A 22,848-nucleotide genomic window follows, 5' to 3' on the forward strand; every position below is an offset into this window, starting at 1 on the left:
CGTGCAGACTCTGCACAGACAGTGACCCAAGTTGGAAATCGAACCTGGGACCCTGGCGTCGTGAAGCAACAGTGCTAACCACTGTACTACCCTGCCTCCATTCTGGAGGGGGAGGGTGAACAGCCAGTGGGCGCGGTACACATAAGTACAAATGACACAGGTAAAAAAGGGCTAAGGTACTAAAAGCAGAATCTGAGGAGTTAGGAAGAAAGTTGAGGAGTCGGACCTCAAAGGTAGTGATCTCAGGATATATCAGATGAATATATGGCTGAAGAGATGGTGTGAGGGGCAGGGTTTCAGATTCCTGGAGCATTGGGACCGTTTTTGGGGGAGTTGGGACCTATACAAACTGGACGGGTTACAGCAAACAGGCCAGGAACTGATGCCTTTGCGGGAACCCGCTGGAATGGTTGGGGAGGGTGTGGTGATACACCACTGTACTTCCCTACCATTGTACATAGTATATAATAGTTGTGTGTAACGTGGCCCTGTAATACTGTGTATTGTACTGTAGCTCTGCGGAGGTTCGGTCACTGGTAGGTAACCCGACCTGGCCACGGAGAGCTCCGCCTTAGCCACTCCCCCGGGAGTTAGTATAAGAACCCTCTTCTGGGACCGGCCCCATTCTGTCTGGGGTCGTCTGTGTCGGGTAAGCCTCCCATGTAGTATATTAAAGCCTGAGTTAAAGTCTCACATGTCTTTGTGGTTCTTGACGCTTAGTGCATCAGAGGGTTTAAACATATGGCAGGGGAATGGGAACCTATCTAAGGATTCAGAGCTGGAGGAAATCAAGAACAAGAGAAAAAGACAGCATGGAGAACAAGAAAAGTGATAGGCAGAGAAACCAAGGGCTTGCATCAGATAATGATACTATAAAAAATAATAGGGATGGGACAACGAACATTAAGAGGACTAGCCTTAAGGTTTTGAACCTGAATGCTCGGAGCATTCAAAATAAAATGGACAAATTAGTTGTGCAGATAGATGTAAAGGGGTATTATATAGTTGGGATTACTGCGATATGGCTCCAAGGTGATCAAGGATGGGAACAAAACATTGAGGGCTATTCAGTTTTTAGGAAGGACAGACAGAAAGGAAAAGGTGGTGGAGTTGATTGTTGATTAAAGAAAATATTGACACAATATTGAGGAAAGATAGTAGCACAGACAATGTGGAATCTGTATGGGCTGAGTTAAGTAACACCAAGTGGCAAAAAAGAATTGTAGGGGTGATATACAGTGGCCTACATTTGTAACAAACTGTAGTGGTAATGGTGGAAATAGCATTAGACAGGAAATCTGAGATGCATGTGATAAAAGAACATCTGTGATTATGGGTGACTAAAATCTGCATATAGATTGGGTGAATCAAATTAGTCACAGTACAATAGAGAGGAATATCTAGAGTGTACACGGGATAGTTTTCTGAGCCAATAGACTGAGGAACCAACAAGGGAATAGGCCCTCTTGGACTGGATGTTGTGCAATAAGAAAGGATTAGTTGGCAATCTGGTTGTGAGAGACCCCTTGGGATGAGTGACCATAATATCATAGAATTCATTATCAAGTAGGTAGGTGGTGAGGTAATTGATTCTGAAACTTGGGTCTTAATATCAATAAATGTGATTATGATGGTTTGAGGCATGAGTTAGCTACGATGGAATGGGAAACATTACTGAAAGGAAGGACAGTGGGCAGGCAAAGGCAGGCATTCAAGGAATGAATAGATGATCTCCAAAAGTTGTTTACTACTATTTGGTGCAAGAGTAGAGAGGGATGTGTGGCCAAACCATGGCTCATAAGGGAAATTAGAGATAGTATTAGATTCAAAGAAGAGGCATACAAATTATCAAGAAAAAGCAATAGACCTGAGGATTGGGAAGCATTTAAAATTTATCAAAGGCAGACCAAGGGATTGATTAAGAAAGGAAAATACAATATGAAAGTAAGCTAGTGGGGAACATAAAAACTGACTGTGAAAGTGTCTATAGTGTCATGTGAGAGTGCCTTTAAGACATGGATGTTTAAGCAATGTACCTTTAAGAAATGCAGTGATGTCAGAGTGTGGGTGGAGCTGGGTTTTATCTCGGCCATTTTGCAGTTTAGTTTTAGTTTGAGAAGAAAGCTGAAAAGTGCCTGGCTGGTTTGCTGAGAGCTGCTGAAAAGTGCCTGGCTGGTGTGCTGAGAGCTGCTGAAAAGGAGAAAGCCAGTTTGAGGAGAAAGCTGGGAGTGTTTGTGTGTTTTGAAAAGAGCTGCAAGAAGAAAAACACAGAGCTGGTCTGGTGGTGTCTGAAAATCCAAAGACTATAAGTATATTGAGTGTAACCTCATGTCTGTTGGTAAAGGTGAAGTCTTTTGGAGGTTTGAAGGAACATTTTGAGGGATTATTTACTGTTGTATTATTTTCGGGGTTATCTTTGAAGTAAGGGGTGTTAAGTGATCCAATGTTTATTTAAAAGGTTAACTTGAGTTCATGGAATAAACATTGTTTTATGTTTAAAAACCCATGTGTCCATAATTGCAATACCACACCGTGTGCTTCAAAAGCAACAATACATTAAAGGGGGAGGTTGATTGACCTCCATGATACTTTTTGGGGTTCTGAAAACGCCTCTCCCATAACAATAGGTATGTAAAGAGAAAAAGATTGATTAAAAACAAATGTAGGCCCCTTACAGTCAGAAACAGAGAAATTCATAACCGGGGACAACAAAATTGCTGAGGAACTAAATTTGTACTTTGCTTCTTGTCTTCACAAAGGAAGACATGAATAATGTACCGGAAGTTCTGAGAAACATAAATTTTAGTGAGGAGCTGAAGGAAATTAGTATTAGTAGATAAATGGTTTTGGGGAAATTAATTTTGATTGAAGGTGGATGAATCTCCAGGGCCGGATAATCTTCATCCCAGAGTACTTAAGGAAGTGGCCCTAGAAATAGTAGATCAATGACCACCAATAGTGGTCATTTTCCAAAAATTCTTTAGACTCTGAAATGGTTCCTACAGATTGGAGGATAGCTTATATAACCCTGCTATTCAAAAAGGGAGGTGGAGAGAAAACAGGGTACTATAGACCAGTGAGCCTAACGTCGTAGGGAAGTAGCTAGAGGCCATTATCAAGGATTTCATAGCACAGCATTTGGAAAGCAGTGGTATAATCAGACAAAGTCAGCATGGATTTATAAAAGGGAAATCATGCTTGACAATTCTACTGGAATTCTTTGAAGGTGTGAACCGGTGGATGTGGTTTATTTAGGCTTTCAGACGACTTTCGACAAGGTTGGCACGGTGGCACAGTGGTTAGCACTGCTGCCTTACAGGGACTCGGGTTCAATTCCGGCCTTGGGTCATTATCTGTGTAGAGTTTGTCTGTGTGGGTTTCCTCCGAGTGCTCTGGTTTCCTCCCACAATCCAAAGATGTGCAGGTTAGGTGGATTGGCCATGTTAAAATTGATCTGTAGGTTAGGTAGGGTTACAGGGATATTGCGGGGAGTGAACAAAGAACAAACAATAATACAACACAGGAACAGGCCCTTCGGCCCTCCAAGCCTGTACTGGTCATGATACCACCCTTGGCCAAAACCCTCAGCACTTCCTAGTGCCATATCTCTATACCCATCCTATCCATGTATTTGTTGAGATGCCTTTTGAACCCCGTTAATGTATCTGCTTTCACAATCTTCCCTGACAGCGCTTCCAGGCACTCAGCACCCTCTGTGTAAAATGCTTACATGGCACATCTCCTCTAAATTATGCCGCATGGACCTTAAACCTATGTCCCCTAATGACTGACCCCTCCACCCTGGGAAAGAGTGCCTACCCATCCACTCTATCCATGCCCCTCATAATCTTGTAAATCTCTATCGGGACGCCCCTCAACCTCCATCGTGTTAATGAAAACAGTCGAGTCTATTCAGCCTCTCCGCATAGCTAACACCCTCCAGACCAGGCATCATCCTGGTAAACCTCCTCTGCACCTCTCTAAAGCCTCCACATCCTTCTGGTAGTGTGGCGACCAGAATTGTGCACAATATGCCAAGTGCGGCCTTATCAAGGTTCTATACAACTGTAGCATGACTTGTTAGTTTTTACACTCGATGCCCTATCCAATGAAGACCAGCATTCCATATGCTTTCTTGACTACCTTGTCCACTTGTGTTGCCACTTTCAAAGATCTGTGGACCTGTACATCCAGATCTCTCTAACTTTCTATATTCCTAAGAGTTTTGCCATTTAGTGTATATTTCCCCTCTATGTTAGACCTACCAAAATGCATTAACTCATATTTGTCCGGATTAAACTCCATTTTCCATTTCTCTGCCCAAGTCTCCAACCTATCTATGTCCTGCTGTATCCTGACAATCCTCAACGCTATCTGCCACTCCACCAACGTTGGTGTCATCCGCGATCTTACTAATCAGACCAGCTACATTTTCCTCCAAATCGTTCATGTATATTACAAACAACAGAGGCCCCAGCACCGAACCCTGTGGAACACCACTAGTCACAACCTTCCATTCAGAAAAATACTCTTCTACTGCTACCCTCTGTCTTCTGTGACCGAGCCAGTTCTGTATCCATCTTGCAACCTCACCTCTGATCCTGTGTGACTTCACCTTTTGTACCAGTCTGCCATGAGGCACTTTGTCAAAGGCTTTATTAAAGTCCATGTAAATATCATCCACCACCATCCCCTCATCAATCATCTTTGTCACCTCCTCAAAAAACCCGATCAAGTTAGTGAGGCACGACCTCCCTTTCACAATACCATGCTATCTATCGCTAATGAGTCCATTTGTTTCCAAATGGGTATAAATACTGTCCAGAGAATTATTTCCAATAAGTTACCTACTACCGATGTGAGGCTCACCGACCTATAGTTTCCAAAATTATCCCTGCTACTGTCCGTAAACAGCGGTACCACATTAGCTATTTTCCAGTCCTCTGAGACCTTACCTGGAGCCAATGAGGATACAAAGCAGGATGTTGGAGGGGATGCTGGTGGTGCAAGTGAACATTTACATGCCGACTTGGGACGACAGGGGGTTTATGAAGAGGTTGCTGGTAGTGATTCCAGACCTGAACACTCATCAGTTGATTATGGGGGGTGATTTCAATTGCATGCTAGAACCGAAGGTGGACAGGTCAAGCCCTAAGTCAAGGGAAGGTTGAGGATAGCGAAGGAGTGGGAGGATTTATGGAAAGGGTGGGAATGGTGGATCCATGGAGGTTTAGGAACCCGGGGGAGAGGGCGTACTCCTTCTTCTCGCATGTGTACAAGAAAGGTATACTCCAAAACTGACTTTTTTGTAGTGATCTCTGACCATGCGCCGCACTGGCTGGAGGTTAAACTTAGTTTGAGGCAGGAGCAGAGGTCAGGATGGAGGTAAGAATCGGGGCTCCCAGCGGACAAATGATTCTCTGAGAAGGTACGGTACCGACTATGTGGAGTTGAATCAGAATGGGGAGGTATCGGCGGCCACATTTTGGAAGGCGTTGAAGGTCTCATTCAAGGTGCACAGAGATAGGAGAAGGAGTGAAGAGTATGGACAGTTGTTGGACAAGATAGTCGAGGTGGACAAGAAATATTAGAGTACACCCACTGTAGTGATCTATATATCTGTGTATATATAAGGGGTCAATGTAAATGCAATACAACTAAGCAATCACTAGAGGGAGCACGGGAGATGTATAAATACAGACAAACTGGAAGTCAGGGACACTTCACAGGAATGGCGAGCAGGACACAGACAGGCAGCTCAGATGTAACATAGGATAAGCGCTGGAGAGAGAACAAACTCACAATAAAGCATCTACTTCAACTGTAAGACCACAAGCTTTATTCAGACACAAGGAAGATCACATGGTGCCAGGGGACTTCAGAACGCTTACTATAAGATTACACAAGATGCAGACAAAGAAAGATCAAAATGACAAGAAAACCCGTACCGGACATACGACGTGGGAAGACTTTGTTAATTTAATGGAATTTGTTGGAACTCCACCGCAGCTGAACACAACCGGTAATTTAAGTCATAGCTGGAAAGGTTTTAAACAAATGTTCGACATATATATCATAGCTTATGATTTGAAAGCAGCTTCAGAAGAAATGAAAATAGCGCTGCTACTCGCAACAGCGGGACATGAAGCTAGAGAAATCTATAATTGCTTTAAATACTTGAACGGTGAAGCCAACACCAAATTAGAAGTAATACTGAAAAAATTTGAAGAGTACTGTAACAACAGTAACAATGCTGCTTTAAGACATTCAATGCTTGGAGACCAAACTGCACAGGGAATGAGTGATGCGAAACTCAACCAATCATTACCAGAACAGAAAGGTTTAACGCTGGAAATCACGAGTGGTAAGTGCAGATTGCAAGAAAAAGATAACTTTAAGTGCTTACCTAGAAAAATCGCAGATAATATTCTTTTCAACGGGTCTGAAGAAGTTAAAATGGCGTCTGAGCACAATTTAAACTGCCCACGGAACAAAAGACGCAAATCTGGGTCTGCGCATGTGCAGGGAACCGCAACCACGCAAGTGTAGTTGAAATCAGCCGTTTTGCACGAAGCCGGTTCTGCGCATGCGCAAGATGTGCATGCGCAGTTGAAAAAAGATATTTTGGATGCAAATCGATCTGCGCATGCGCAGTTTATTAAAAAAGCACACAGTAAAGGAAAATCGATTTGCGTATGTGCAATCGATTCCTACACTTTACGTCATATGCGTCATGACGTCATCAGAAGGAGTAAGGTGCTCCTTTCATTTTGTTTCCGACATTTCCGCAAAGAGTGCGAAGAGAGCCAGGAGTTTACAGAAAGTGTAGCTGACTGGGAGCAGAGTCGGAGGGCGGAGATCTAGTTAGTCCACAGGGCAGCTATATTCTGTCAGGTAAGAAGGGATGGAGGCTAGGCCAGTTGCATGCTCCTCCTGTAGGATGTGGGTGGTGAGGGATACCACCGGTGTCCCCGCTGACTATACCTGCGGGAAGTGCACCCAACTTCAGCTCCTCAAAGACCGTGTTAGGGAACTGGAGCTGAAGCTGGATGAACTTCGGATCATCCGGGAGGCAGAGGGGGTGATTGAGAAGAGTTACAAGGAGGTAACCACACCCAAGGTACAGGACAAGAATAGCTGGGTTACAGTCAGGGGGAAAAAAAACAAACAGGCAGACAGTGCAGGGATCCCTCGTGGCCGTTCCCCTTCAAAACAAGTATACCGTTTTGGATGCTGTTGGGGGGGATGGCCTACCGGGGGAAGGCCCTAGCGGCCAGGTCTCTGGCACTGAGTCTGGCTCTGGGGCTCAGAAGGGAAGGAGGGAGAATAGAAAAGCAATAGTTGTAGGAGATTCAATGGTTAGGGGAATAGATAGGAGATTCTGTGGTCGCGAGCGAGACTCCCGGAAGGTATGTTGCCTCCCGGGTGCCAGGGCCAGGGATGTCTCAGATCGTGTCTTCAGGATCCTTAAGGGGGAGGGGGAGCAGCCAGAAGTCGTGGTGCACATTGGTACCAACGACATAGGTAGGAAAAGGGGTGTGGAGGTAATAAACAAGTTTAGGGAGTTAGGCTGGAAGTTAAAAGCCAGGACAGACAGAGTTGTCATCTCTGGTTTGTTGCCGGTGCCACGTGATAGCGAGGCTAGGAATAGGGAGAGAGTGCAGTTGAACACGTGGCTGCAGGAATGGTGTAGGAGGGAGGGCTTCAGGTATTTGGATAATTGGAGCGCATTCTGGGGAAGGTGGGACCTGTACAAGCAGGACGGGTTGCATCTGAACCAGAGGGGCACCAATATCCTGGGAGGGAGGTTTTCTAGTACTCTTCGGGAGAGTTTAAACTAATTTGGCGGGGGAATGGGAACCGGATTTGTAGTCCAGCAACTAAGGTAGCCGATATTCAAGACGCCAAAGCATGTAGTGAGGCAGTGGGGAAGGGAACACTGACAAAGGAGAGTACTTGCAGGCACGGAGATGGGTTGAAGTGTGTATACTTCAACGCAAGAAGCATCAGGAATAAGGTGGGAGAACTTAAGGCATGGATCGGTAGTGGGACTACGATGTGGTTGCCATTGCGGAAACTTGGATAGAAGAGGGGCAGAAATGGTTGTTGGAGGTCCCTGGTTATAGATGTTTCAATAAGATTAGGGAGGGTGGTAAAAGAGGTGGGGGGGTGGAATTATTAATTAGAGATAGTATAACAGCTGCAGAAAGGCAGTTCGAGGAGTATCACCCTATTGAGGTAGTATGGGTTGAAGTCAGAAATAGGAAAGGAGCAATCACCTTGTTAGGAGTTTTCTATAGGCCCCCCAATAGTAGCAGAGATGTGGAGGAACAGATTGGGAAACAGATTTTGGAAAGGTGCAGAAGTGACTTTAACTTCCCAAATATTGAGTGGAAACTCTTTAGATCAAATAGTTTGGATGGGGTGGTGTTTGTGCAGTGTGTCCAGGAAGCTTTTCTAACACAGTATGTAGATTGTCCGACCAGAGGAGGGGCAATATTGGATTTTTTAGTTAAAATGGCGTCTGAGCACAATTTAAACTGCCCACGGAACAAAAGACGCAAATCTGGGTCTGCGCATGTGCAGGGAACCGCAACCACGCAAGTGCAGTTGAAATCAGCCGTTTTGCACGAAGCCGGTTCTGCGCATGCGCAAGATGTGCATGCGCAGTTAAAAAAAGATATTTTGGATGCAAATCGATCTGCGCATGCGCAGTTTATAAAAAAAGCACACAGTAAAGGAAAATCGATTTGCGTATGTGCAATCGATTCCTACACTTTACGTCATGTGCGTCATGACGTCATCAGAAGGAGTAAGGTGCTCCTTTCATTTTGTTTCCGACATTTCCGCAAAGAGTGCGAAGAGAGCCAGGAGTTTACAGAAAGTGTAGCTGACTGGGAGCAGAGTCGGAGGGCGGAGATCTAGTTAGTCCACAGGGCAGCTATATTCTGTCAGGTAAGAAGGGATGGAGGCTAGGCCAGTTGCATGCTCCTCCTGTAGGATGTGGGTGGTGAGGGATACCTCCGGTGTCCCCGCTGACTATACCTGCGGGAAGTGCACCCAACTTCAGCTCCTCAAAGACCGTGTTAGGGAACTGGAGCTGAAGCTGGATGAACTTCGGATCATCCGGGAGGCAGAGGGGGTGATTGAGAAGAGTTACAAGGAGGTAACCACACCCAAGGTACAGGACAAGAATAGCTGGGTTACAGTCAGGGGGAAAAAAAACAAACAGGCAGACAGTGCAGGGATCCCTCGTGGCCGTTCCCCTTCAAAACAAGTATACCGTTTTGGATGCTGTTGGGGGGGATGGCCTACCGGGGGAAGGCCCTAGCGGCCAGGTCTCTGGCACTGAGTCTGGCTCTGGGGCTCAGAAGGGAAGGAGGGAGAATAGAAAAGCAATAGTTGTAGGAGATTCAATGGTTAGGGGAATAGATAGGAGATTCTGTGGTCGCGAGCGAGACTCCCGGAAGGTATGTTGCCTCCCGGGTGCCAGGGCCAGGGATGTCTCAGATCGTGTCTTCAGGATCCTTAAGGGGGAGGGGGAGCAGCCAGAAGTCGTGGTGCACATTGGTACCAACGACATAGGTAGGAAAAGGGGTGTGGAGGTAATAAACAAGTTTAGGGAGTTAGGCTGGAAATTAAAAGCCAGGACAGACAGAGTTGTCATCTCTGGTTTGTTGCCGGTGCCACGTGATAGCGAGGCTAGGAATAGGGAGAGAGTGCAGTTGAACACGTGGCTGCAGGAATGGTGTAGGAGGGAGGGCTTCAGGTATTTGGATAATTGGAGCGCATTCTGGGGAAGGTGGGACCTGTACAAGCAGGACGGGTTGCATCTGAACCAGAGGGGCACCAATATCCTGGGAGGGAGGTTTTCTAGTACTCTTCGGGAGAGTTTAAACTAATTTGGCAGGGGAATGGGAACCGGATTTGTAGTCCAGCAACTAAGGTAGCCGATATTCAGGACGCCAAAGCATGTAGTGAGGCAGTGGGGAAGGGAACACTGACAAAGGAGAGTACTTGCAGGCACGGAGATGGGTTGAAGTGTGTATACTTCAACGCAAGAAGCATCAGGAATAAGGTGGGAGAACTTAAGGCATGGATCGGTACTTGGGACTACGATGTGGTGGCCATCGCGGAAACTTGGATAGAAGAGGGGCAGAAATGGTTGTTGGAGGTCCCTGGTTATAGATGTTTCAATAAGATTAGGGAGGGTGGTAAAAGAGGTGGGGGGGTGGCATTATTAATTAGAGATAGTATAACAGCTGCAGAAAGGCAGTTCGAGGAGTATCACCCTATTGAGGTGGTATGGGTTGAAGTCAGAAATAGGAAAGGAGCAATCACCTTGTTAGGAGTTTTCTATAGGCCCCCCAATAGTAGCAGAGATGTGGAGGAACAGATTGGGAAACAGATTTTGGAAAGGTGCAGAAGTCATAGGGTAGTAGTCATGGGCGACTTTAACTTCCCAAATATTGAGTGGAAACTCTTTAGATCAAATAGTTTGGATGGGGTGGTGTTTGTGCAGTGTGTCCAGGAAGCTTTTCTAACACAGTATGTAGATTGTCCGACCAGAGGAGGGGCAATATTGGATTTAGTACTGGGTAATGAACCAGGGCAAGTGATAGATTTGTTAGTGGGGGAGTATTTTGGAGATAGTGACCACAATTCTGTGACTTTCACTTTAGTAATGGAGAGGGATAGGTACGTGCAACAGGGCAAGGTTTACAATTGGGGGAAGGGTAAATACGATGTTGTCAGACAAGAATTGAAGTGCATAAGTTGGGAACATAGGCTGTCAGGGAAGGACACAAGTGAAATGTGGAACTTGTTCAAGGAACAGGTGCTACGTGTCCTTGATATGTATGTCCCTGTCAGGCAGGGAAGAGATGGTCGAGTGAGGGAACCATGGTTGACAAGAGAGGTTGAATGTCTTGTTATGAGGAAAAAGGAGACTTATGTAAGGCTGAGGAAGCAAGGTTCAGACAGGGCATTGGAGGGATACAAGATAGCCAGGAGGGAACTGAAGAAAGGGATTAGGAGAGCTAAGAGAGGGCATGAACAGTCTTTGGCGGGTAGGATCAAGGAAAACCCCAAGGCCTTTTACACATATGTGAGAAATATGAGAATGACTAGAGCGAGGGTAGGTCCGATCAAGGACAATAGCGGGAGATTGTGTATTGAGTCTGAAGAGATAGGAGAGGTCTTGAACGAGTACTTTTCTTCTGTATTTACAAATGAGAGGGGCGATATTGTTGGAGAGGACAGTGTGAAACAGATTGGTAAGCTCGAGGAAATACTTGTCAGGAAGGAAGATGTGTTGGGCATTTTGAAAAACTTGAGGATAGACAAGTCCCCCGGGCCTGACGGGATATATCCAAGGATTCTATGGGAAGCAAGAGATGAAATTGCAGAGCCGTTGGCAATTATCTTTTCGTCCTCACTGTCAACAGGGGTGGTACCAGGGGATTGGAGAGTGGCGAATGTCGTGCCCCTGTTCAAAAAAGGAACTAGGGATAACCCTGGGAATTACAGGCCAGTTAGTCTTACTTCGGTGGTAGGCAAAGTAATGGAAAGGGTACTGAAGGATAGGATTTCTGAGCATCTGGAAAGACACTGCTTGATTAGGGATAGTCAGCATGGATTTGTGAGGGGTAGATCTTGCCTTACAAGTCTTATTGAATTCTTTGAGGAGGTGACCAAGCATGTGGATGAAGGTAAAGCAGTGGATGTAGTGTACATGGATTTTAGTAAGGCATTTGATAAAGTTCCCCATGGTAGGCTTATGCAGAAAGTAAGGAGGCATGGGATAGTGGGAAATTTGGCCAGTTGGATAACGAACTGGCTAACCGATAGAAGTCAGAGAGTGGTGGTGGATGGTAAATATTCAGCCTGGATCCCAGTTACCAGTGGCGTACCGCAGGGATCAGTTCTGGGTCCTCTGCTGTTTGTGATTTTCATTAATGACTTGGATGAGGGAGTTGAAGGGTGGGTCAGTAAATTTGCAGACGATACGAAGATTGGTGGAGTTGTGGATAGTGAGGAGGGCTGTTGTCGGCTGCAAAGAGACATAGATAGGATGCAGAGCTGGGCTGAGAAGTGGCAGATGGAGTTTAACGCTGAAAAGTGTGAGGTTGTCCATTTTGGAAGGACAAATATGAATGCGGAATACAGGGTTAACGGTAGAGTTCTTGGCAATGTGGAGGAGCAGAGAGATCTTGGGGTCTATGTTCATACATCTTTGAAAGTTGCCACTCAAGTGGATAGAGCTGTGAAGAAGGCCTATGGTGTGCTCGCGTTCATTAACAGAGGGATTGAATTTAAGAGCCGTGAGGTGATGATGCAGCTGTACAAAACTTTGGTAAGGCCACATTTGGAGTACTGTGTACAGTTCTGGTCGCCTCATTTTAGGAAGGATGTGGAAGCTTTGGAAAAGGTGCAAACAAGATTTACCAGGATGTTGCCTGGAATGGAGAGTAGGTCTTATGAAGAAAGGTTGAGGGCGCTAGGCCTTTTCTCATTAGAACGGAGAAGGATGAGGGGCGACTTGATAGAGGTTTATAAGATGATCAGGGGAATAGATAGAGTAGACAGTCAGAGACTTTTTCCCTGGGTGGAACAAACCATTACAAGGGGACATAAATTTAGGGTGAAAGGTGGAAGATTTAGGAGGGATATCAGAGGTAGGTTCTTTACCCAGAGAGTAGTGGGGGCATGGAATGCACTGCCTGTGGAAGTAGTTGAGTCGGAAACATTAGGGACCTTCAAGCAGCTATTGGATAGGTACATGGATTACGGTAAAATGATATAGTGTAGATTTATTTGTTCTTAAGGGCAGCACGGTAGCATTGTGGATAGCACAATGCTTCACAGCTCCAGGGTCCCAGGTTCGATTCCGGCTTGGGTCACTGTCTGTGCGGAGTCTGCACGTCCTCCCCGTGTCTGCGTGGGTTTCCTCCGGGTGCTCCGGTTTCCTCCCACAGTCCAAAGATGTGCAGGTTAGGTGAATTGGCCAATGATAAATTGCCCTTAATGTCCAAAATTGCCCTTGGTGTTGGGTGGAGGTGTTGAGTTTGGGTAGGGTGCTCTTTCCAGGAGCCGGTGCAGGCTCAAAGGGCCGAATGGCGTCCTTCTGCACTGTAAATTTAATGATAATCTATGATTAATCTAGGACAAAGGTTCGGCACAACATCGTGGGCCGAAGGGCCTGTTCTATGCTGTATTTTCTATGTTCCATGTTCTAGACCACGCCCACTTAAAGGGGAAATCACAAACAAGACCTTTAAAGGCACAAAATCACCAAATTCAACCTCATAGGGCAATAACTTGAAAATAACTTTTGCAGCATCCTGGAACAAGCAGTTTGCACCCCCCAAAGTGAAGAGTGCAATGACAAATCCAAAACCAAAGAAGATGATTTGTTCATTGAACATGAAAAGAACGATAACAACTCCGAAACAAAAAGAGGTGATTTGTTTATCGAAAAATACTACTCAGACATGGCTGAGTTATTCGGATATGCTGATCACAGCATCAGCAACACGGTTGCAAAGCTCAATACGCCTCTACATATGGTAGATGAATCCAATACCATGATGCAATGGCAGATCGTCGATACATTGGATGACGGCAACCTGTCAAATATCCAAGAAGAAAACAACGCCACACAGCGAGTACTGACCAACTATGTTGAGAGAGCACAGATTGACTCCACAGAGAGAACACTGCATGACTCCACAGAGAGAGCGATGCAAGCCTCCACAGTGAGCTCGTTCACAGACTCCAAAATGGAAGCAATTAAACACTCCATAGTGAACGCCATGCATGATCAAGACCATGAAGGTCTACCCACCGTATCTGAGCAACCACAAGCAGACAATGCAAGTCTACCCACTGTATTACAGTAGTGAACTCGCCAACATTGAGGGCATTTAAAAGTTTATTGGATAAACATATGGATGATAATGGTATAGTGTAGGTTAGATGGCTTTTGTTTCGGTGCAACATCGTGGGCCGAAGGGCCTGTACTGCGCTGTATTGTTCTATGTTCTATGTTCTATGTATGCGAAAACAGTGACAATGTGATCACAATCGACATACAGGAGGTGCAGGATCACAGCGAGACTGACAGATCCCAGCTCGTCTGTACAGAAGCACTCAACAATCAGAGTAGGGCTACTCATGAGTCCAGAGAGACCACATCAATTGAAACCTCATCCACCCTAAACTACCCACAAAAAAATGAAATCTTGAAGATTTTGACTTCAGATGACACCAAGGCCCACAACAAAATTAAATCTTGACGATTTTGACTCCAGAAGAGGAGCACCAAGACCCACAAGAAAATGAAATCTTGAAGATTTTGACTCCAGAAGAGGAGCACCAAGAAACCAAAGATGATTCAAATGAACCACCGCAAATGACTGAGGACTCCAAGACCAATGCAACAACAGATCATTCTCACAATCCTCAAGAAGAAACGCTCAATGAAATAGCAGATACAACAGAGGACACTGACATCAATAATTTTGAGAATGACTCAAACTATCCACACGGAACAGTCTTTGAGCGCAGCGAGAACAACAAAAACCACAAGCACAGCAGAAATGAGAACAACAGCAACAACAAAACAACAAGAAGCACAACAAGAACAACAAAAACTACAAGCACAACAACAAAAACTACAAGAACAACAACAAAAACAACAAGAAACGTAACAAACACAACAACAGCAACAACAAGCACGATAAAAACAACAAGAACGACGACGAAAACAACAAAGACAAAAACAACAATGAAACAACGACCTGTACAACATGGTACAACTCTGTACATGAAGGACAATGCAACAGCACACTCCAAAACAATAACAAGAATATAGACATACTATGGCATGACAACGAATCTCACAAATTCACATTTGCTCCAGAACAAACAAGCACACCAGCTTTCAAGCCAGATGACACACTAAATCGATACCACAAGCACAGAAGAAAGTCCACGTCAGTCAACATCAGTGGTTCAACCATTCGAATACCTCGTGATGACTTGTTGGTTACTTAAAACACAAGAACACTTGACGACATTCACAAAGAAGTTACAATATCAATAACACCACGTCAAGAACAGAAAAAAAACTTAACCGAACAAATTCATAAAGTTTGGACTCATAAATGTTTTATTAAGATTGGACTCATAACTATTAATTGGCTTTGTATAATAACCAATATTATCACCACTTGTACAGATATACATATCATAAGTAATCTAACTGTTTTGTAAAATTTTCTTTAACGCTGTACAGAAAATATGTAAAAGAAAAAAGGGGGGATGTAGTGATCTGCATATCTGTGTGTATATACAATGTAAATGCAATACAACTAAGCAATCACTAGAGGGAGCACGGGAGATGTATAAATACAGACAAACAGGAAGTCAGGGACTCTTCACAGGAACAACAGCTGGTGAGCAGGACACAGACAGGCAGCTCACATGTAACATAGTATAAGCGCTGGAGAGAGAACAAACTCACAATAAAGCATCTACTTCAACTGTAAGACTACGAGCTTTATTCAGCCACAAGGAAAAACACACCCACCAAGGAGGGGTTGGCGGAGAGAAAGAAATAACAGGGCAGTTCGAGAGGTTGACGACGGGGGAAACAGTGGGGCGGCTACGGACGGCGAGTGCAATATGAATATGAAGAGAAGGCGTGCAAGCCTTATGCTAGCCCATCAGCTATGGAGGCCATGCCTAGGAAAATCCTGAGAGTACGGACAGGGAAGTGGAAGGTAGTGTCAGAGCTGGGAAAGATGAATGAGACATTAATGGAGTACTATGAGGTTATATAGGGCCGATCCGAGTGGTGAGGAAGGGGGCGTGGGGCGGTTTCTGGATGAGCTGGAATTCCCAAGGCTAGATGAGGAAAGGAGGCCGGCGCTGGAGGAGTCATTAGGGTTGAGAGAGGTGATAGATAGCATAAAAGGGAAGACGCCGGGGAAGGTACCGGACAGTTATCCAGCGGAGTTTTATAAGTTTGCAATGGAGCTGGTACCACATCTATCAGGGATGTTTAGTGAGGCACTGGAGAAGGGGGAGCTGCAGGAGACACTGACTCAGGCATTGATCACACTAATCCCAAAGAAGGGGAAGGACCCGTTGGAGTGTGGGGTCATACATGCCCATATCATTGCTAAATGTGGATGCGAAAATGTTGGCTAAGTTAGTGGAAGGGAAGATGGAAGGATGTATTCTGGGGGGTTGGATTTGGGCTGAAGTTTGTGGCGTGGGTGCATCTGATGTAGGTGGCCCCGGTGGTGAGTGTATGGAGAAGCAAAATGAGTTCATGGAGCTTCAGGTTGCATAGAGGAATGAGGCAGGGGTGTCCTCTGTCGCCGCTGCTATTTATGCTGGTGATAGAGTCCTTGGCAATGGTCCTTAGGGGCTCAGTAGAGTGGTAGGGATTGTGAGGGGGAGTAGGGAACACCGGGTGTTGCTGCATGCAAATGACCTGCTGCTGTTCGTATCGGACCCACTGGAAAGTATGGGGAGAATTATAGGCATACTAGAGCGGATCGGGGCCTTCTTGGCTATAAGCTGAATGTTGGAAAGAATGAGATGTTTCCTGTGAATGCCGCGGGTCGGGGGTGCTGCCATCTAGGGTTGCCAGGGACAGGATTAGGTATTTGGGAGTTCAGGTGGTGGGAGAGTGAGCGATGATGCATAAATGGAACCTAATAAAGTTGGTGGACGTTCTGCCAAGGTTCCTGTTTGTATTCCAGACCCTCCCGATCTTCATTCCAAAAACCTATTTCCGGAAACTGGGAGCAGCTATTTCAGAGTTTATCTGGATGGATACCGAAGATGAAGAGACCCCTTTTGGGGCGGCACGGTGTTGCAGTGGTTAGCACTGCTGCCTCACGGCTCTGAGGATCCGGGTTCGATCCCGGCCCCGGGTCACTGTCAGTGTGGAGTTTGCACATTCTCCCTGTGTCTGCGTGGGTCTCACCCCCACAAACCAAAGATGTGCAGGGTAGGTAGATTGGCCACGCTAAATTGCTCCTTAATAGGAAAAAAAAATAATTGGGTACTTTAAATTTCTAAAAAAAAAAGAAGAGGGCCCTGTTACAGAGGCAGAGGCAGAAAGGGGGTTGACGTTACCAAATCTGCTGCATTGCTATTGGGTAGCGAATACAAAGAAGGTGAGGTAGTGGTGGGAAGGAAAGGGGTTAGAATGGGTTAGGATGGAAGAGGAGTCCTGTAGGGGGTCCAGCCTGAGGGCCATGATGATGGTAGCGCTTTCACTGGCACCAAGGAAGTACACGGAGAGCCTGGTGGTACAGTCCACGATTAGGATATAGAATCAGTTGAGGAGACAATTTAGGATGGAGGGGATGTCGGTGTTAACACCGTTGTGTGGTAACCACGTGCATAAGCCGAGGGAGACGGATGGCATGTATATGAGGTGGCGAGAGGGGGGCTGGTGAGGGCGAGGGAACCTGGAGGAGAGGTTTGCAAGTCTGGAAGAGATGCGGGAGAGGGTGGACCTTCTGAAGGGAAGCAAATTCAGGTATGCGCAAGTGAGGGACTTTGTGCGGAAGGAATGGAGAGGGTTTCTCAAGCTGCCGAAGTATACATTATTGGAGTGGTTGCTACACCTGGATGTGGAAGGGGAGGGTAGGCTTCGGGATATATATGGGTGGCTGGGGGAGCAGGGGGGAGTGCAGTTGGTGAGGATTAAGGAGAAATGGGAGGAGGAGCTGGGGTGGGAGATAGGATGGGGAGTGTGGAGTGAGGTGCTGCGTAGGGTGAATTCAACCTCCTCGTGCGAGACGATGAGTTTAATTCAGTTTAAAGTGGTGCGTAAGGTGCATATGACTCGGGCGAGGATGAGCGAGTTCTTCCAGGGGTTGGCAGACAAGTGTGAAAAGTGTGCGCAAGGGTCAGCAAATCGCAAGCATATGTTCTGGGGCTGCGAGAAGTTGGAGAGATACTGGGAGGGGGTGTTTAGGACGTTATCAAACATTATGGAGGTAGAGGCCAGGCCAGACCCAATGGTGGTGATTTTTGGGGTGTCGAAAATGCCGGAGCTGATGGAGGGGAGAAAGGCCGACATTGTGGTCTTCGCTTCTCTAGTTGCCCAGCGAAGGATTCTGCTAAAATGGTGATCGACAATGCTACCAGGGGTGGCGACCTGGCTGAGGGACTTGCATGACTTTCTCTGGTTGGAAAATATTCTTTGAATTGAGGGGATCAACGGAAGGCTTTGAGACACGTAGGGGACTGTTCATGACCATGTTTGAGGAATTGTTTGTCGTGGGGGGGGGGGGTGAAAAGGGGGAAAATCTTGCGCAAACTATGAACTGTGAGGTGTGGAGAATGTTCAGAGAATCATAGAATTCACAGTGCGAAGGAGGCCATTTGGCCCATCATGTCTGCATAGGCCTTTGGAAAGAGCACCCTATTTAAGCCCACGCCTCCACGCTATCCCTGTAACCCAGTAACGCCACCTTACCTTTTGGATACTAAGGGGTAATTTAGCATGGCCAATTCACCTAAACTGCACATCTTTGGACTGTGGGAGGAAACCAAAGCACCCAGAAGAAACCCATGCAGACACGGGGAGAAAGTGCAAACTCCAGACAGTCACCCGGAATTGAACCCGGGACCCTGGAGCTGCGAGGAAGCAGTGCCAACCCCACTGTGCCACCATGTTCTTTGATTTATTTATGATTTTGTAACTTTGAATAAGTTTGGAATAAAATACATTTAAAAAATGGCATGCCACAAGTCAAAATAAGTCCTAACCTGCCTAGTTCTGAACAATGGCCATCAATATGAAAAGTTAACTGTTTCTCTTTCTCTCCAGAGATAACATTTTGTGCTTTTTTAATCAAATTTCCAACATCAGCAGTATTTTACGAATGCATAAACTAAAATTTCTGTTTAAACAAAAATCTGCATGGATATACATTATTCACATGGCATTAAAATAGAAGTTCAAATTACAGCTAGGTAGACTATCCTCCTGACTTCACTGTGACATTTTTGCTTCATTAGAATTCAATAGTACATTTACCCAGAGGGTTAGATTTAATTCATGGTCGAATGTGATGCCTGTACAGATGTTTACCCAACTAATCTGCCAAAAATCTATTTGCATGACCAACAACGTACTCTGTATAAAGCAGAATTTTAACAATACATATTGGATACATTTTTGTCTTGTTGTGTGGGCATTAAAACTGAAAACAATAGAAATCAAATATTGTGGTTTCCATATTGGGGGTAGGGGGAGGGAGGGGCGAGAGATGTGCAGTAAGCCAAGGTGATGGACAGGGAGTGGATGACAACCCATAATGTCAGTATTGCCCAGGTGGTGAATTGAAAATCTACTCCATTATTTCCATATAATAAGTTCTCTATATTGAGATCAAGAAACAGAAACATTAGAAAATTATGCTTGCAACAGGGATGCATTGTTTGCAGGATTTCAATCTTACCTGCTGTATCAGTCCAATAAAAAGATGAATCAAAAATATCTGGAATATAGAAGAAATGTTTAACAGATTATCAACTGAATACATTTTTTAAGAAGAAGAAGTAAAGTTTGAAGATAGGGTAACATTGCAATCATTCACCTCGCAATCTTACTGATTTTCACTATCACCTTGAATGACTGCTTTTAAAGAAACTGTGGGCGGGATTCTCTAATCCCGCGGCAGTGTCCACACCATCGTAAATGCCATTGCGTTTTACGGCGGCATGAATGGGCCGACCCGTCGACTAATTCTGGCCCGCAAAAGGAGCCAGCATGGCAGTGGAGCAGTTCACGCCGCTCCAGCTGCTGATCCCGGTGCGAACTGGGCACCGCGGTATCTGCGCATGCAAAGTGGCACCATCGCCAACGCATACATGCGTCGCGCCAACGCACGCATGCGCAGTGCCTTCCTTCAACGTGCCGGCCCTGACGTAGCATGACGCAGGACTAGAGGGGCCGATGTGGAAGAAGCAAGGCCCCCAGCCAGAGAGGCCGGCCTACCGATCGGTGGGTCCCGGTCGTGGGCCAGGTCACATCGGAGGCCCCCCACAGGGTCGGGTGCCCCCTCCTCCCCCACAGGCTGCCCCCCCCCGACCCTTCCACGCCAAGTTCCTGCCGGCTGAGAGCAGGTGTGGACGCTGCTGGCGGGACTCGGCGTTTTCACGACGGCCGCTCGGCCCATCCCGGCTACGCCAGCCACACCGGTGCAAATGGCGCCAATTCTCCGCTCTGCGGAGAATCGCGTGCCGTCGTCGGGGTGGCGAGGCGCGATTCGCGCCGGTCGCGGGGATTATCCGGCCCGGCCCCGGGCTGAGAGAATCCCGCCCAATCACTTTTATTAAAAAATAATTATCCTGCATTCAGTCAAGTAACAAGCACAAACATAAACCTCCCTGAGAAGAATTCCGAACATGAGATAGTCATGTTGCAAAATGAAAGAGGGTACTTAGCTGTTCCCATGAGCATGCACTCGCTGTTCAAGTTCGAATTATAGAATGGTTAGAGCACAGAAGAAGACTATTTTGCCCATTGAGACCATGCCATCGCTACAAAAACAACTCAGCTAGTCCCCTCCCTTGATCTTTCACCGTTGCCCTGCAAATCTTTCCTCTAATGTTTATCCAATTCACCTTTGAAAGTCCTGATTGTACCTGTCTCCACCATGCTCCCAATTAAAGGGTGAAAGCTTTAGAGAGGATGCAGAAAGGAGTTACAAGAATGATTTCGGGGATGATCAACTTCAATTATGTGGCTCGATTTGAGAAGTTTGAGTTGTGTAGAGATTTAATGGCGATGTTCAAATCCCTAGACAGAGTAGAAAGAAAAAAATTGTTCCCATTGGCAGAAGGATTGAGAACTTGAAGACACAGATTTAAGGTGACTGGCAAAAGGACCACAGTGACATGAGGAAAAACTGCTATGCCGCAAGTGGCTGTGTTCAATTTAGAAGTTAAGAAGCGCATCATCCACTTTGGGTAGTGTTAGGAAAACTCTACATATTAATAATATGATTAGATGACTTTCGGTGGCGGCCATGGAGTGAGAGGTCGCTTATTTGGTAGCACCCGCTCGTGGTGGACTTTTATGACCCTTTCCCCTGATTTATGGGGGATTTGACCGGTAAAATTGGAGACTGGTGAGACAGAGAAGAGGAATCCCCCACCAGTTTATGGAGTCATGGACCAGAAGTGGTCTGCAAAGAAGAGATTGTTGGGCAAAGAAGAGAGTGGAGCCTGCAGCACAGGAAAATATGGGGAAGGTTGAGGAGCTGAGATTGCCGCTCCAGTGGTCAATGGAGCAGCTGGTGAAATTCCTCCAGGAGAGTTTTGCCAAGCAAAGACAGGAGAACCTGTACCCGATTTTTGTGATCCAGGCGAGAGGGCAGGAGAGGAGACTGGGGGAGCTGCTGTTTAAAGTGGTGGGAGGGAGCTTCCGTTATTTAGGAATTCAGGTGGCACGGGGATGGGAGCAGTTACATAAATTAAATTTGACCCGGCTAGTTGAGCAAATGAAGGAGGACTTTCGGAGGTGGGACATGCTCCCGCTGTCACTGGCAGGAGGGTACAAACCGTAAAAATGACAATCCTCCCGAGGTTTCTGTTTGTTTTCCAGTGTCTCCCTATTTTCATACCTAAGGCCTATTTTAAGTGGGTGAGTAGGGTGATCTCTGGTTTTGTGTGGGCGGGTAAAACCCCACGAGTAAAGAAAGTGCTGCTGGAGCGAAGCTGAGGAAGAGGTGGGCTGGCGCTGCCGAACTTCAGTAATTACTACTGGGCGACAAATATAGCCATGATCCGGAAGTGGGTGGGGGGGGGGGTCGGTGTGGGAGCGAGTGGAGGCGGTATCTTGTAAGGGCACAAGATTGGGGGCATTGGTAACTGCTCCTCTGCTGTTCCCGCCGGCCTGGTACTCCACAAGCCCGGTGGTGGTGGCGGCCCCAAAGTCTGAGGGCAGTGGTGGAAACATATGGGAGTGGAGGGAGCATCAGTATGGACTCCAATTTGTGGCAATCACCGGTTTGTCCCGGGGATGCTGGATGGGGGTTTCGGAGGTGGCAGGGAGCAGGGATTGAGAGGCTGGGGGATCTATTTATTGATGGGAGCTTTCCATGTTTTTAAAGGAGTTGGAGGAGGAGTTTGAATTGCTGGGAGGGAATGGGTTTCGATATCGGCAGATAAGGGATTTTGTGCAAAGGCAGGTTGCGACCTTTCTGCTCCTACTGCCACTGGGGATACAGGACAAGGTAGTCTCTAAAATGGGGGTGGGGGAGGGGAAGGTTTCGGATATCTATAAAGAACTCAGGGAGTGGGAGGAAACTCAGATAGATGAACTAAAGCGTAAATGGGAAGATGAGCTGGGAGGGGAGGTAGAGGCAAGTCTGTGGGAGGATGCTCTGAGCAGAGTCAACACGTCCTCATCATGTGCCCGGCTCATCCTGATACAATTCAAGGTGGTTCACCGGGCACACATGACGGGGGCCCGGATGAGCAAGTTTTTTGGGATAGAAGACAAATGTGTGAGGTGTGCGGGAGGGCCAGCAAACCATGTTCATACGTTTTGGGCATGTCCAAAGCTTAGGGGATACTGGCAGCGATTTGAGGATGTCATGTCCACGGTACTAAAAACAAGGGTGGCGCCGAGTCCGGAGGTGGCGGTTTTCAGAGTGTCGGAAGATCCAGGAGTCCAGAGGGTGAGAGAGGCTGACGTTTTGGCCTCCTTGGTAGCCCAGAGATGGATCTTATTAGCGTGGAGGGACTCGAAGCCCCTGAAAGTATGGGTTAGTGACATGGCTGGTTTGTCAGATTTGAGAAAAT

At 46.4% G+C, this 22,848-nt stretch overlaps 1 protein-coding gene across 1 annotated transcript in view; it reads right to left on the reverse strand.

Moving 5' to 3' along the window:
* LOC140430238 (diacylglycerol O-acyltransferase 1-like) overlaps positions 1-22,848 on the reverse strand; it is a 475,807-nt gene that overhangs the window by 79,522 nt on the left and 373,437 nt on the right. The window contains exon 12 of the mRNA XM_072517667.1: positions 19,497-19,535. Coding sequence (XP_072373768.1) covers positions 19,497-19,535 — 39 coding nt within the window. The remainder of the gene's footprint in view (positions 1-19,496; positions 19,536-22,848) is intronic.

Source organism: Scyliorhinus torazame, chromosome 10 (genome assembly GCF_047496885.1).
Source record: "Scyliorhinus torazame isolate Kashiwa2021f chromosome 10, sScyTor2.1, whole genome shotgun sequence".
Lineage (NCBI taxonomy): Eukaryota > Metazoa > Chordata > Chondrichthyes > Carcharhiniformes > Scyliorhinidae > Scyliorhinus > Scyliorhinus torazame.